This window comes from Lynx rufus, unplaced genomic scaffold (genome assembly GCF_022079265.1).
Source record: "Lynx rufus isolate CCGP_SWC_20201006 ecotype Redwood Valley unplaced genomic scaffold, mLynRuf1.p SCAF_2, whole genome shotgun sequence".
NCBI classification, from domain to species: Eukaryota; Metazoa; Chordata; class Mammalia; order Carnivora; family Felidae; genus Lynx; species Lynx rufus.
Genome location: NW_025814834.1, coordinates 137,014,748 through 137,027,381, shown reverse-complemented (window position 1 = coordinate 137,027,381; position 12,634 = coordinate 137,014,748). Strand labels below are relative to the sequence as shown.

General features: G+C 35.9%; 1 protein-coding gene across 2 annotated transcripts in view; it reads right to left on the bottom strand.

The window, feature by feature from the left end:
* SASS6 (SAS-6 centriolar assembly protein) overlaps positions 1–12,634 on the bottom strand; it is a 59,030-nt gene that overhangs the window by 16,492 nt on the left and 29,904 nt on the right. For both annotated transcript variants that reach the window (XM_047082944.1, XM_047082945.1), the window contains 6 exons: positions 12,048–12,242; positions 11,850–11,939; positions 11,595–11,774; positions 11,145–11,226; positions 10,073–10,209; positions 7,401–7,529 (listed from right to left, as the gene is read on the bottom strand). In XM_047082944.1, the coding sequence (XP_046938900.1) occupies positions 7,401–7,529; positions 10,073–10,209; positions 11,145–11,226; positions 11,595–11,774; positions 11,850–11,939; positions 12,048–12,242 (813 nt within the window). The remainder of the gene's footprint in view (positions 1–7,400; positions 7,530–10,072; positions 10,210–11,144; positions 11,227–11,594; positions 11,775–11,849; positions 11,940–12,047; positions 12,243–12,634) is intronic.

Below are 12,634 nucleotides of genomic sequence, written 5' to 3'. Positions count from 1 at the left end.
AGCCTGCTTCCGGTTCTGTGTCTCCCTCTCTCTCTGCCCCTCCCCCGTTCATGCTCTGTCTCTCTCTGTCCCAAAAATAAATAAACGTTGAAAAAAAAATTTAAAAAAAAAAAAAAAAGAATTTATCTCACATAAAGAAGATGTGGTGTATATATATATACACAATGGAATACAGCTCAAAAAAAAAATCTTGCCATTCGCAACATGGATAGAACGAGACAGTATAATGCTAAGTTCAGTAAGTCAGAGAAAAATAACATATGATTCTACTCATATGTGGAAGTTAAGTAACAAATGACTAAAGGAAAGAGACAAACCAAAAAAAAGACTCTTAACTATAGAAAACAAACTGATAGTTACCAGAGGGTAAGGGGATGAGTGGATAGGTGAAATCAGTGAAGGAAATTAAGAGTACACTTTATCTTGATGAGCACTGAGTAATAGAATTACAGAATTACTATATTATATACCTGAAACTAACTTAACTATATATGTTAACTATACTAGAATTAAAATAAATTTTTAAAAAGAAAGAAAAAATGAAAATAAGTAAATAAGAATTTATCTTACAAATCTACTGGTAAAAGGCCATAAAGATACATATTCAAATATAATTGCTGAAGCACGGTATGAATATCTAGATTGAAAACAACCTGATCATCCATTAACAGAGCACTAGTTAAATTAAGTATAGTACCTGCATATACTGGAATACTAAGAAGTCATTAAATAACAAAAATTAACATTCTAATACATAGAAATGGACCTATTCCATAATACTACTACTGAATGAAAAAAAGCAAGGCACAGAACAGTGGGCATGTACTATTTATGATTACATATACACTCATGTATACAAACACACATATTTATACATGTACACACATATATCCTGTGTATGTTTTAAACATTTTTGGAACATAGCATAAAAAACTCCGAACAATGATTTTCTCTGAGGAGAAAACTGGGGACCACGGGAGGGACATTTAGATAGTATATCCTCCTATACATTAGGAAGCTTCCCATGCTCATATATTATTTTTTAAAATAGTTAACACAAAATAAGCAAAAATTAATTTAGAACCACATGGTGAATGAAGTATTGAGTCTGAGAAATGTTATCTCTAGATAAAATCTGTCTCTGAATACACATTGTGGGCTAAACATTATCAAGATAAAGCAATCATCTGATCTTAGATAGCTACTTTGTCATGGCAGAAAATCCTCACATTACAGCCTCAATGATGAAAACTGATCATGTTTGTCCCTAAAGGTTTATCCCACACAAGAATCAGAATGAGACACTCTGAAAGTGTTTAAGTGATTTCACCACAAGCATTTTCTTTGACATCAAAAACATCTTCTTGATAACAGTTCTGTTTAAAAGATACTCTAGTTAGCAATCATAATGGAGTTTTCACCACAAAACATAAGCACCATACGGGCAAGGACTTTGTCTTGCTCAGTGCTGTGTCTCTTGCAACTAGAACAATGTATGGCCATAGTAAAAATTCATTAAATAAATATTTATTGAATGAATGAATCCTTGCCTACTGTCTTCAAAAACAAAGAAATTATTTTGTCTATCTTACTTAAGAAATTATCAAATTTGTTTTAAATGGAAGCTATTTATTCATTCGTTCTACTCATATGTGGAATGAGAAGGCACATGCAAACAGGCAAGAGGGACAGAGGAAGACAATGAGAGAATCTTAAGCAGGCACCATGCTCAGTACACAGTCCGACACAGAGTCAATCCCATGACCTTGGGATCATGACCTGAGCCAAAATCAAGAGTCAGGACACTCAACTGAACAAGACACCATGACATTATCAAATGTTCTATTTGCCAGCATGCCACAATCTTTTAAAACACTCCTCTCTATTTCCTTCAGCATGATTTTGTTTCTTGCCTAGTTTATGTTAATTTAACTCATTTTATTTTACATCCTCACAGTTAAGCATCTACTTGAATGTACTAAATCCCAACAGTAACATTTAAAGACACCAGATATATCACAATTTCAATGTCATGAAATAAAATGGTTTCTTTTTACTTCAACTAAAAAGATGTTTTAATCACAATATCTGCTAGCACCAGACTAACCAGATCTGTGGTCTCAAAGTAGGTGGTGATAATACCATGCACTGAGGTAGGAGAAGAAAATCTTATAAATTTGATTTATATATACTTTCAATTTCACTCTTTAATTTCTGAGTATTCTATTAGTAGTATTTAATAGATAAAATAATAAATCACTTATCATGTCCCAGGCACTATTCTAAACAAATATATTAACTTACCTAACCCTCACAATAACCCAGTAAAGGAGATAAAATTACTGCTTTACTTTACAAGTAGAGACACTGAAGCATTAAGAGTTAGATGCCTGTTTTTTGTGTTTCAGTGGCTGAACCAATTCACATTGACAAAGACAGGATTTAAATTCTAACATCAGATTCCACCTTCTTAACCAGTAAACTATACTGTATATAATATGCATAGTAGTATAAGCATACAATTCACAAATAAATATTCATGTGTTAAAGATTCAAGCTCAAAGTGTTTTAAAACCGTTTTCTTTTGTTTTTTAACTGTTGAGGATACAAGATCAAAAGAATACAAAAATCAATGATATAGGAAACTCTAGAAGTCTTGCTTCTAAGAATACCCTTGTTATAATGACTTCTCCAATTCCAGAAGAACAGTAAGAAAGGTAATCTTTTGGGGTGCCTGGGTGGCTCAGTCGGTTAAGCGGCCAACTTCGGCTCAGGTCATGATCTCGCGGTCTGTGAGTTCAAGCCCCGCGTCGGGCTCTGTGCTGACAGCTCAGAGCCTGAAGCCTGTTTCAGATTCTGTGTCTCCCTCTCGCTGACCCTCCCCTGTTCATGCTCTGTCTCTCTCTGTCTCAAAAATAAATAAAAACGTTAAAAAAAAAAAATTCAAAAAAAAAAAGAAAGGTAATCTTTTGAGCCATAATTACTCCTACAAACTAGGCAACTATCTGGAAAGAGTCTGTAGTATTTCTTGTCCTCATTTGGGACATTATATATTTTCTTGGAAAGCTGTTTAAAATAAAGAAGCAATATGGAAAACAATGTGGGATTTCCTCAAAAAGTTACAAATAGGGGTGCCTGGGTGGCGCAGTCGGTTAAGCGTCCGACTTCAGCCAGGTCACGATCTCGCAGTCCGTGAGTTCGAGCCCCACGTCAGGCTCTGGGCTGATGGCTCAGAGCCTGGAGCCTGTTTCCGATTCTGTGTCTCCCTCTCTCTCTGCCCCTTGCCCGTTCATGCTCTGTCTCTCTCTGTCCCAAAAATAAATAAACGTTGAAAAAAAAAAATAAAAAAAAAAAAATTTTTTTAAAAAAATAAATACATAAATAAAAAGTTACAAATAGAGCGGCGCCTGGGTGGCTCAGCTGGTTAAGTGCCCGACTCTTGATTTTGGCTCAGGTCCTGATCTCACAGCATGGATTTGAGCCCTGCATTGGGCCCTGTGTTAACAGCATGGAGGGTGCTTGGGATGCTATCTCTCCCTACCCCCCCCACCCCACCCCTTCCTCACTCATGCACACGCATACTGTTTCTCTCTCAAAATAAAAAACTTTTTTTTTTAGGTTAAAAATAGAACCACCTTATGATCCTGCAATCAAACTACTGGATATTTATCCAAAGAACACAAAAACACTAATTCAAAGGGATACATGCACCCCTATGTTTATAGCAGTCCAAGTATCCACCAACTGATAAATGAATAAAGATGCAGTACATATACAAAATGGAATATTATTCAGTCATAAAAATGTGAAATCTTGACTTTTGCAATGACATGGATGGAACTAGAGATTGTAATGCTAAATGAAATACATCACAGAGAAAGACAAATACCATATGATTTCACTCATGGAATTTAGGAACAAAACAAACAAGCCAAGGAAAAAAATGAGAGTCAAAGCAAGAAACAAGACTTTTAATTACAGAGAACAATCTGATGGCTACCAGAGGAGAGGGGGAAGGGGAGATGGGTTAAATAGGTGGTGGGGATCAAGGAGTGCACTTGTGATGAGCATGTGGTGATGTATGGAACTGCTAAATTACTGTAGTGTACACTTGAAACTAATAACATTGTTAACTAACTGGAATTAAAAAAAGTTAGAAAAAAATGAAAAAGCAATTCAATCATAATTCTCAAGACAAAATTTGATCCCAAGATGCAACCACACTTGAATATGCAGATATTCATGAAGAAACAATAATATTCAAGAAACCATTAAAAAGAAAGAAGAGAAAAGAAAAGAAAAGAAAAGAAAAGAAAAGAAAAGAAAAGAAAAGAAAAAAGAGAAAAGAAAGGAAAAACAGGTGTTGGCAAGGATGTGGAGAAAAAGGAACCCTCATATACTGTTGTTGGGAACGCAAACTGGTGCAGCCACTGTGGAAAACAGTATGGAGGTTCCTCAAAAAATTAAAAAGAAAATTGCCATATGATCCAGTAAATATCAGGTATTTACCCAATGAATATGAAAATACTAATTCAAAAAGATATATATACCCCTATGTTTATGGCAGCATTATACACAATAGCCAAATTATGGAAGTAACCCAAGTGTCCATCAAGAGATGAAAGGGTCATGATGATGCAACACACACACACACACACACACACACACACACACACACGCACACACGCACTGGAGTACTATTCAGCCATAAAAAAGAATGAATCTTGCCATTTGCAATAAATAACATGGATGGAGCTAAAAGATATAATAGTATGTGAAATATGTCAAAGAAAGACAAATACCCATGATTTCACTCATGTGGAATTTAAAAAACAAAACAAGCAAGGGAAAAAAAAGAGATAAACCAGAAAACAAAATGATGGTTACCAGAGGGGGGTCAGGAGGGATGGATGAAATTAATGAAGAGGATTAGGTATACATTTATTTATTTTTGCCCTTGAAACTTTCCAGTATTCGCTAGTCTTTTTTTGTTTTCATCATTTTTTTTTATTTTTTATTTTTTTAAATTTACATCCAAATTAGCATATAGTGCAACAACGATCTCAGGAGTAGATTCCTTAATGCCCCTTACCCATTTAGCCCATCCCCCCTCCTACACCCCCTCCAGTAACCCTCAGTTTGTTCTCCATATTTATGACTCTCTTCTGTTTTGTCCCCCTCCCTGTTTTTATATTAGTTTCCCTTCCCTTATGTTCATCTGTTTTGTCTCTTAAAGTCCTCATATGAGTGAAGTCGTATGATTTTTGTCTTTCTCTGACTAATTTCACTTAGCATAATACCCTCCAGTTCCATCCATGTAGTTGCAAATGGCAAGATTTCATTCTTTTTGATTGCCGAGTAATATTCTGTGGTATACACACAAACACACCACATCTTCTTTACCCATTCATCCGTCGATGGACATTTGGGCTCTTTCCATACTTTGGCTATTGTTGATAGTGCTGCTATAAACATTGGGGTGCATGTGTCCCTTCAAAACAGCACACCTGTATCCCTTGGATAAACACCTAGTAGTGCTATTGCTGGGTCGTAGGGTAGTTCTATTTTTAGTTTTTTGAAGAACCTCCATACTGTTTTCCAGAGTGGGTGCACCAGCTTGCATTCCCAAAGTGTACATCTTGATGAGCACTGAGTAATACATAGAATTGTTGATTCACTACATTATACACCTGAAACTAATATAACACTCTATATTTATTATACTGGAATCAAAATTTAAAAATAAAATATGGACAAATAAAGTTAATGAACAGTACAAGAGTTACTTAACATTGTAAAAAAACAATAGTAATCCTCTGAACACACATATCTAATGCTCTTTAACAAGCAATGCAAGAAAAGCCACCTAAGTGCATCTAAATACTCTTTACATAATGATATTCTAAGCATAAAACTCAGGTTTAGTTCTCATTTCATTGAGAATTCTCAATAGCTCCAGATGACAGTTAATAAGGCTTTGGCAAAAAAGCATATGCCTAAGCAACACAGGCAGCTTATTTTTAGAGCAGCCCAAAACTAATTTAACAAAGCGTTTATTTGTAAGTTTATTTATTTTTAGAGAGCACACAGGCAAGCAGGGGGCAGAGAGGGAGGGAGAGAATCCCAAGCAGGCTCCACACTGTCAGTGCAGAGACTGACACAGGGCTTGATCTCATGAACAGTGAGATCACAACCTGAGCCAAGATTAAGAGACACTTCATCGACTAAGCCACGTAGGTTTCTTTTGAGAAAGCGTTTATAATAGCAATTTCAAAGTCCTCAGTTATTTTATAAAATATTCTTTTCAAAAATGTTTGTCTTGGGGCGCCTGGGTGGCTCAGTCAGTTGAGTGTCGACTTCAGCTCAGGTCATGATCTCGTGGTCTGTGAGTTCGAGACCCGTGTCCAGCTTTGTGCTGACAGCTCAGAACCTGGAGCCTACTTCAGATTCTGTGTCTCCCTCTCTCTCTGCCCCTCCCCAGCTCATGCTCGGTCTCTCTCTGTCAAAAATAAATAAACATTAAAAAAAAAAATTTTTTTTTAAGTTTGTCTTCAAGATTTTTTTTTTTAATTTTTTTTTAATGTTTATTTATTTTTGAGACAGAGAGAGACAGAGCATGAACGGGGGAGGGTCAGAGAGTGGGAGACACAGACTCTGAAACAGGCTCCAGGCTCTGAGCTGTTAGCACAGAGCCCGACGCGGGGCTCGAACTCACAGACCGCGAGATCATGACCTGAGCCGAAGTCGGACGCTTAACCGACTAAGCCACCCAGGCGCCCCAAGATTTAGGAAAAAAAAATTTTTTTGACCTAAAGTTAGTAATGAAACGGAATCAGTGGTTGGTCTGGTGGATGAAATTATTGTGAAGATAAAATTATACATATGAAAACAATATATAAACCTAAGACATTAGTAATAACAATGACAATGAAGAACTCAAGCGGGTAGGAAAAAAGTCTCAGCAAATAAATCAGATTTGAGGAAATGTTAGCCCTATGCTATTTAAGATGTTGCCAGAACTACATTGTAGAATATGCTATAATCCTGCCTTTTCAGACCTTTAAATCCTAGCAAAAGGATCCAAAAAGGTCACCATAGTTAATACATCAATAGTATGAAGTCAATAATCCTAGTTAAGTTTAAGAGTTGTAAAAGATTAAATACAGAATGAATAAAAATGGAAAGAGGTTGAATAGGAATCAAGTTTAAGCATACTGATGTCTACCTTTTTATAAATTACAGCGATTCAAGAAATACCATATAGAGCAGATAGTATTTCCTATAAGAATGAACTAGATATTCAATACTTAGCAAGTGATCAAAGGCTAAGGTAATTTTTAAAATTAAAAATATTTAATAAGGTGCTACACCTTGCCTCAAAAAGGTATTAATGTGTCTACCTTTGGTCCTGAAACTGGATGGATGTTATTTTTGGCAGATATAGGATGAGGAAAGGTATTCTGGAACGCAAATGCAGAGGAGACAGGATAACCAATCCCACAGGCTGGGTAAGTAAGTCTACCATCAACCTAAAAATAAAAACATAAAAAAGGTTAAGGATGAGACATTAGTATTTGCCAATCCAGGAGGCGTCAGCATCTGTTATAATAATTACTATCTTAGAGGCTAATCTTATCAGGACACCAAAACTCTGCTTTATTACATAGCATGAGGCTAGGATACCTTAAGGCTTTTTAAAGAGTGGCTATACAAGCTTGACAAAGTCAACCATTGGATCTGGCTTTGAACGGAGTTCAAACAGCGGCCTCTCTAAACCTCTCTGAACACCTGGGTTCCCTACAGGCCTTCCATTCCCTAAAAAAAGGGATGCTGGAAGGATGGAGTCACAGTTCAATAAGCCAATCAGATATAAAATAAAAATAATTTTCCACCAAAATGAGTATAAACAGCACAGTGCCTGACATGGGGCTTGAACTTATGAACAGTGAGATCACGACCTAGGTCGAAGTCAGACACTTAACCAGCTGAGCCACCCACGGACCCCAAGACATGTTCTTACATGGACTACCTGACACAATAACTGGCTGTGTCAGTGATTTTCAATATGGTGACACCACCATTAACCAATGTTATGAAAATAGTTTATTTTTATAAGAGCGCAACTGAAACACAAATCTTAGGAAGCAGTTATGTACATCAGTGGTTACATGACAAAAAATACCTTTTACAAAGTCATGAAGGTCAAGCCTATCAAATTTTTTCAAGTTTGTCATTCAGCAGCGGGCACTTCTTTCTACACCTTTTTCTATTTAGCAAAAATCCATTCCTCTCTTTAAACATCAAGTACTATCTGATTAAGTACTACCTGATTTATTGGGATAGATTTAAACTTCAATTAAGTATTTACATTTTAAATCCTCTGCCAGTGCTCTCCAACCAAAAACTACCAGAAATGTATCTTTAGGTTACACCCTGGGTTTACTGCTCCTTGCAAACAATGGAGACTGCACACTGTGGGGAACCTAGTAAAAGGGATGTGGCAGTATGAAGGTGTTAAAGGGACTTATTTATTGGACTTATGTGTTAGGTGGTTTAAGGGAGAGTTTAATAAAGTGTGGCTTTGTTGTGGGTTGGATGCTATCTGTAAATAAGGATAAATGTGTGACTATCTGAAATAAACCTTGTAAGTCAGGAAGAATGTACTAAGGCCAAAACTATAATTGGTAATGAAGCAACAACCAATCACATTAGCCAGGATAGGAGAAAGCTTGTGTAGTTTTGTGGCTTGACAATGATTTTTTTAAAATTGTGGTCTGACATGATTATGACGTGGTCTTGTTTTTGTCTTGATCCGTCAGTCACAAAGTGGCCTTGCCTGATGTTGATTTTCTGTTATATTGTTTGTTCAACAGGAGAGCCCCAATGCCTAGTTGTGAGTGCCAGGACAGCTCTCCTAGCAACACCAGGGTGTTGCTGATAGCAGCAAGCCAGCTCCCAGACATAAGGAGCTGCTCTTCTGTTTCCCCTAATTTCTTGCAAGGAAAAAGCTCCTGGTACTGGGAGCTAGAAAGCTTATATTTCCTAACTACTTCCTTCGGGAATCTAGAACTGACAAGCTTGATAAAAGGACACTTCTTTCTCTCTCTGCCCCCCCACCTCCTGTTTTTCAAATAGAATTCAGTTTAGGCTCCATCCGTCACAGTTCCAAACTTGAGCCCAAAGCCTATTCTCCCTTCTTAAGGCCCCGGGAATACTGTAAGCTTTTCAGCACATGTGGCATTACTTTAGTTATGAGTGATTTCTATATGAATACAATCTTAAAAAGAAGTGTGCCCTTGGGGCGCCTGGGTGGCGCAGTCGGTTAAGCGTCCGACTTCAGCCAGGTCACGATCTTGCGGTCCGTGAGTTCGAGCCCCGCGTCGGGCTCTGGGCTGATGGCTCAGAGCCTGGAGCCTGTTTCCGATTCTGTGTCTCCCTCTCTCTCTGCCCCTCCCCCGTTCATGCTCTGTCTCTCTCTGTCCCAAAAATAAATAAATGTTGAAAAAAAAAAAAAAAAAAAAATTTAAAAAAAAAAAAAATAAAAAAAAAAAAAAAAAAGAAGTGTGCCCTTGAAAAATAGCCTCTTTGCTAAGAGCAAGTATACCTATATGTCACACTTCCAATAACTGTAGGACTAGTAACTGCAGGACTCTAATAATAACTGTGCTAATAACTGTAGGACTCTTTAAAGTTTAAATCCCATTTCTCACTGTTCTTATAATTTGCATACCTGAAATATGCATATTAGTACCGGCACCTGACGTCATGGAAACTTCCTCACAGTCTGGGAATATTTTTGTTTTAGGAAATGTACTAAGACCACTCACATCATTTTTTTTTAAAGTTTATTTATTTGAGAGAGAGAGAGAGAGAGAGAGAGAGAGAGAGAGAATGCGCGTGCGCACAAACGGGAGAGGGAAAGAGAATCCCAAGCAGATTCTGCAGCCCCACACATATCTCGAACTCATGAACCGTGAGACCATAACCTGAGCCAAAATCAAGAGTCAGATACTTAACCGACTGAGCCATCCAGACGCCCCAACGACCGCTCACACCTTAGTTTAAATCTTACCACATTAGAATTAGGAGAAATCCCACTTCTGATTGCGTTGCTGCTCGAATGTACAGGCGGAGTGGTGGACGGTCCCAATACATCTTGCTTTCTCACTAGCTGATTTTCATTTAGTTCTTTATTTAACCATGTGATTACTTAAATAAAAGAACAAAACAAGATAAAGAATTTTGATTATTTTTTTCTAATTACTTTAAACATTTAAAAATTATACTGAGATTTTTAAAATGTTAAGTCTTTAAGATTACCTTATATCACAGGAGACTACAGGTTTACCTAAATTTTTGTCATTAAAGACTCTTATTTGAGCAACCACCACATAGAACTCCTTAACCTATTACAATCCAAAACATGTATTTCTGCTAGTCAAGGATCTCTTTCAAGGCTTTCATTTCTAGAATAATATCTTAGCTTACTTAAAGTTCCCACTCTTATCTGATAACCAATACTAAACACTGAGAAAATGTTATAGGCTTGATCTTATATTTTAGTTTCAAATAATTCATGTTGTTACTATTAGGTAAATACAGCAATTAAACAAGGTGTAGTGAAGAACTTTAATCAGTGAAGAACTTAAGTTATCGTTAATATTTTCAACACTTAATTTTGGGTTACTGACACATGTAATATGGTTTTCTTCAGAATGGTAACTGTTTTACAGGGCAGCTGATACATAAGTTACTGTAGCAAAGACATGGAGACAGTATATTTAAAACAGAAATTATCTGTATGGAGCAGTATCTTGATCTACCTGGACTTTTATGAATTCAAATAACATTTTCAGATTAAGAGTACAGTTACAAACTTCTTTTACATAAAAAGTTAAGGGGCGCCTGGGTGGCTCAGTCGGTTAAGCGTCTCACTTCGGCTCAGGTCATGATCTTGCGGTTCGTGAGTTCAAGCCCCGCGTCGGGCTCTGTGCTGACAGCTCAGAGCCTGGAGCCTGTTTCAGATTCTGTGTCTCCCTCTCTCTCTCTGACTCTCCCCCGTTCATGCTCTGTCTCTCTCTGTCTCAAAAATAAATAACGTTAAAAAAACGTTTTTTTTTTTAAAAAAAAGTTAAAATACTTACACTTTTCATTATTTTTTAGAAGCTGTTTGCTTTCTTCAAGTTTTTGAACTGTAGCTTCTAATTGTTCTTGTAATTTGCATACCTGAAATATGTCAATCCTCATAAATATAATAAAAATTAAATAAAAACTGAAACGTATTTCTATTAATAACTGATTACTGTTAACTGTTATTAAATAGAATGAATTATAGTTCTCCTGTGTAACTGTGTATCTATATATGTATATACACATATACGGTACATATATATGAACACTCAAGGTACCTGAGTCATGATAACTAACTTTTCAGGTTGTAACACATTAACTTCTGTTGAAAGGTTGGGGGGGGTGGTGGGGGGAGTCAAAGATATTCTCGAATATAACAAAATGGAAATTTAAAATCTACATCTAAGAAAGTTTGTTAAACTTTGCAAATAGTCACACATGCAAAAACAGAAAATATTCACCACCTCTTGCTCTTTAATTCGGAGAGACTGTCCAACATCTTGTAATTCCTTTTGTTCCTTTTGTAATTTTTCTTCCTTCTCAGCTAAGAGTTTCTCTTGCTGAATAGTTACTGTATTCTTCAGTTTCAATTTACCCATTAAAGTTTTCAGATCCCCCTGCAACTTCTTGATAATTTCATTTGCCTGTAAAAGAGCTTCATATGTATATCTCTACTTAATCCAATGAAATTTAATATTCTGTTATTTTTAAAAACGAACCTTAAGAAGTTCCGCTGATAATGATTTTATTGTAGCTTCAAGTTTTCCTAGTTGTACCTGATTTTTCTCACCATTTTCTTCTAAAGCCACCTGATACATATTTTTAAAAACATGAATAATTAATAAGATGCTTGTGTTTAAGAAAAGCATCACTTGTAAATGTAATCATCAATTTGTTTCAAAAATGTTTAAATAGACCTTTTGTTCCTGGATTGTATCAAATGCTTCTTTTGTTCTTAAAACAAGCTGGTCCTTATCCTTGATTTCCTGTTCTAAAACAGCCACTTTTGTTTGTAGCTGATTAATATGCTTTTCTTTTTCATGGCATTCAGCATCTAGGGTAGAATTTTCTCTTCGCAAAGAGAGGACTTCTTGCTTAGCCCGCTGGAGCTCCTACAGAAAGAAAAAAAATGATGCAGCATAAAAAAGAGAAGTTGGCCCACTATGGTTATTTATAATTAAGATGTTTAAAATATTTTAAAAATACCTTTAATAATTTTAAAGTTCTAGTATTGATTTTTTAAAAAAGGATTTGGATATCCCTCTAAAGGTATATGTAACTTGTAGATTTGAATAATAATTGTAAAATATACTACTATCTAATTCAATGACAACAAGGAAAATAATCCTCATTTATGAATAAATTACTACAACTCTAAAAAACTAGTAACAAGGATTTTTTGGTTATCTTGAAATTTACACTTTAAAAAAATCATTTGTCATAAACACCCATTATAACAGAATTTCAAAAACATAAAATAAATAACTAAATAAAAAGCCCTATC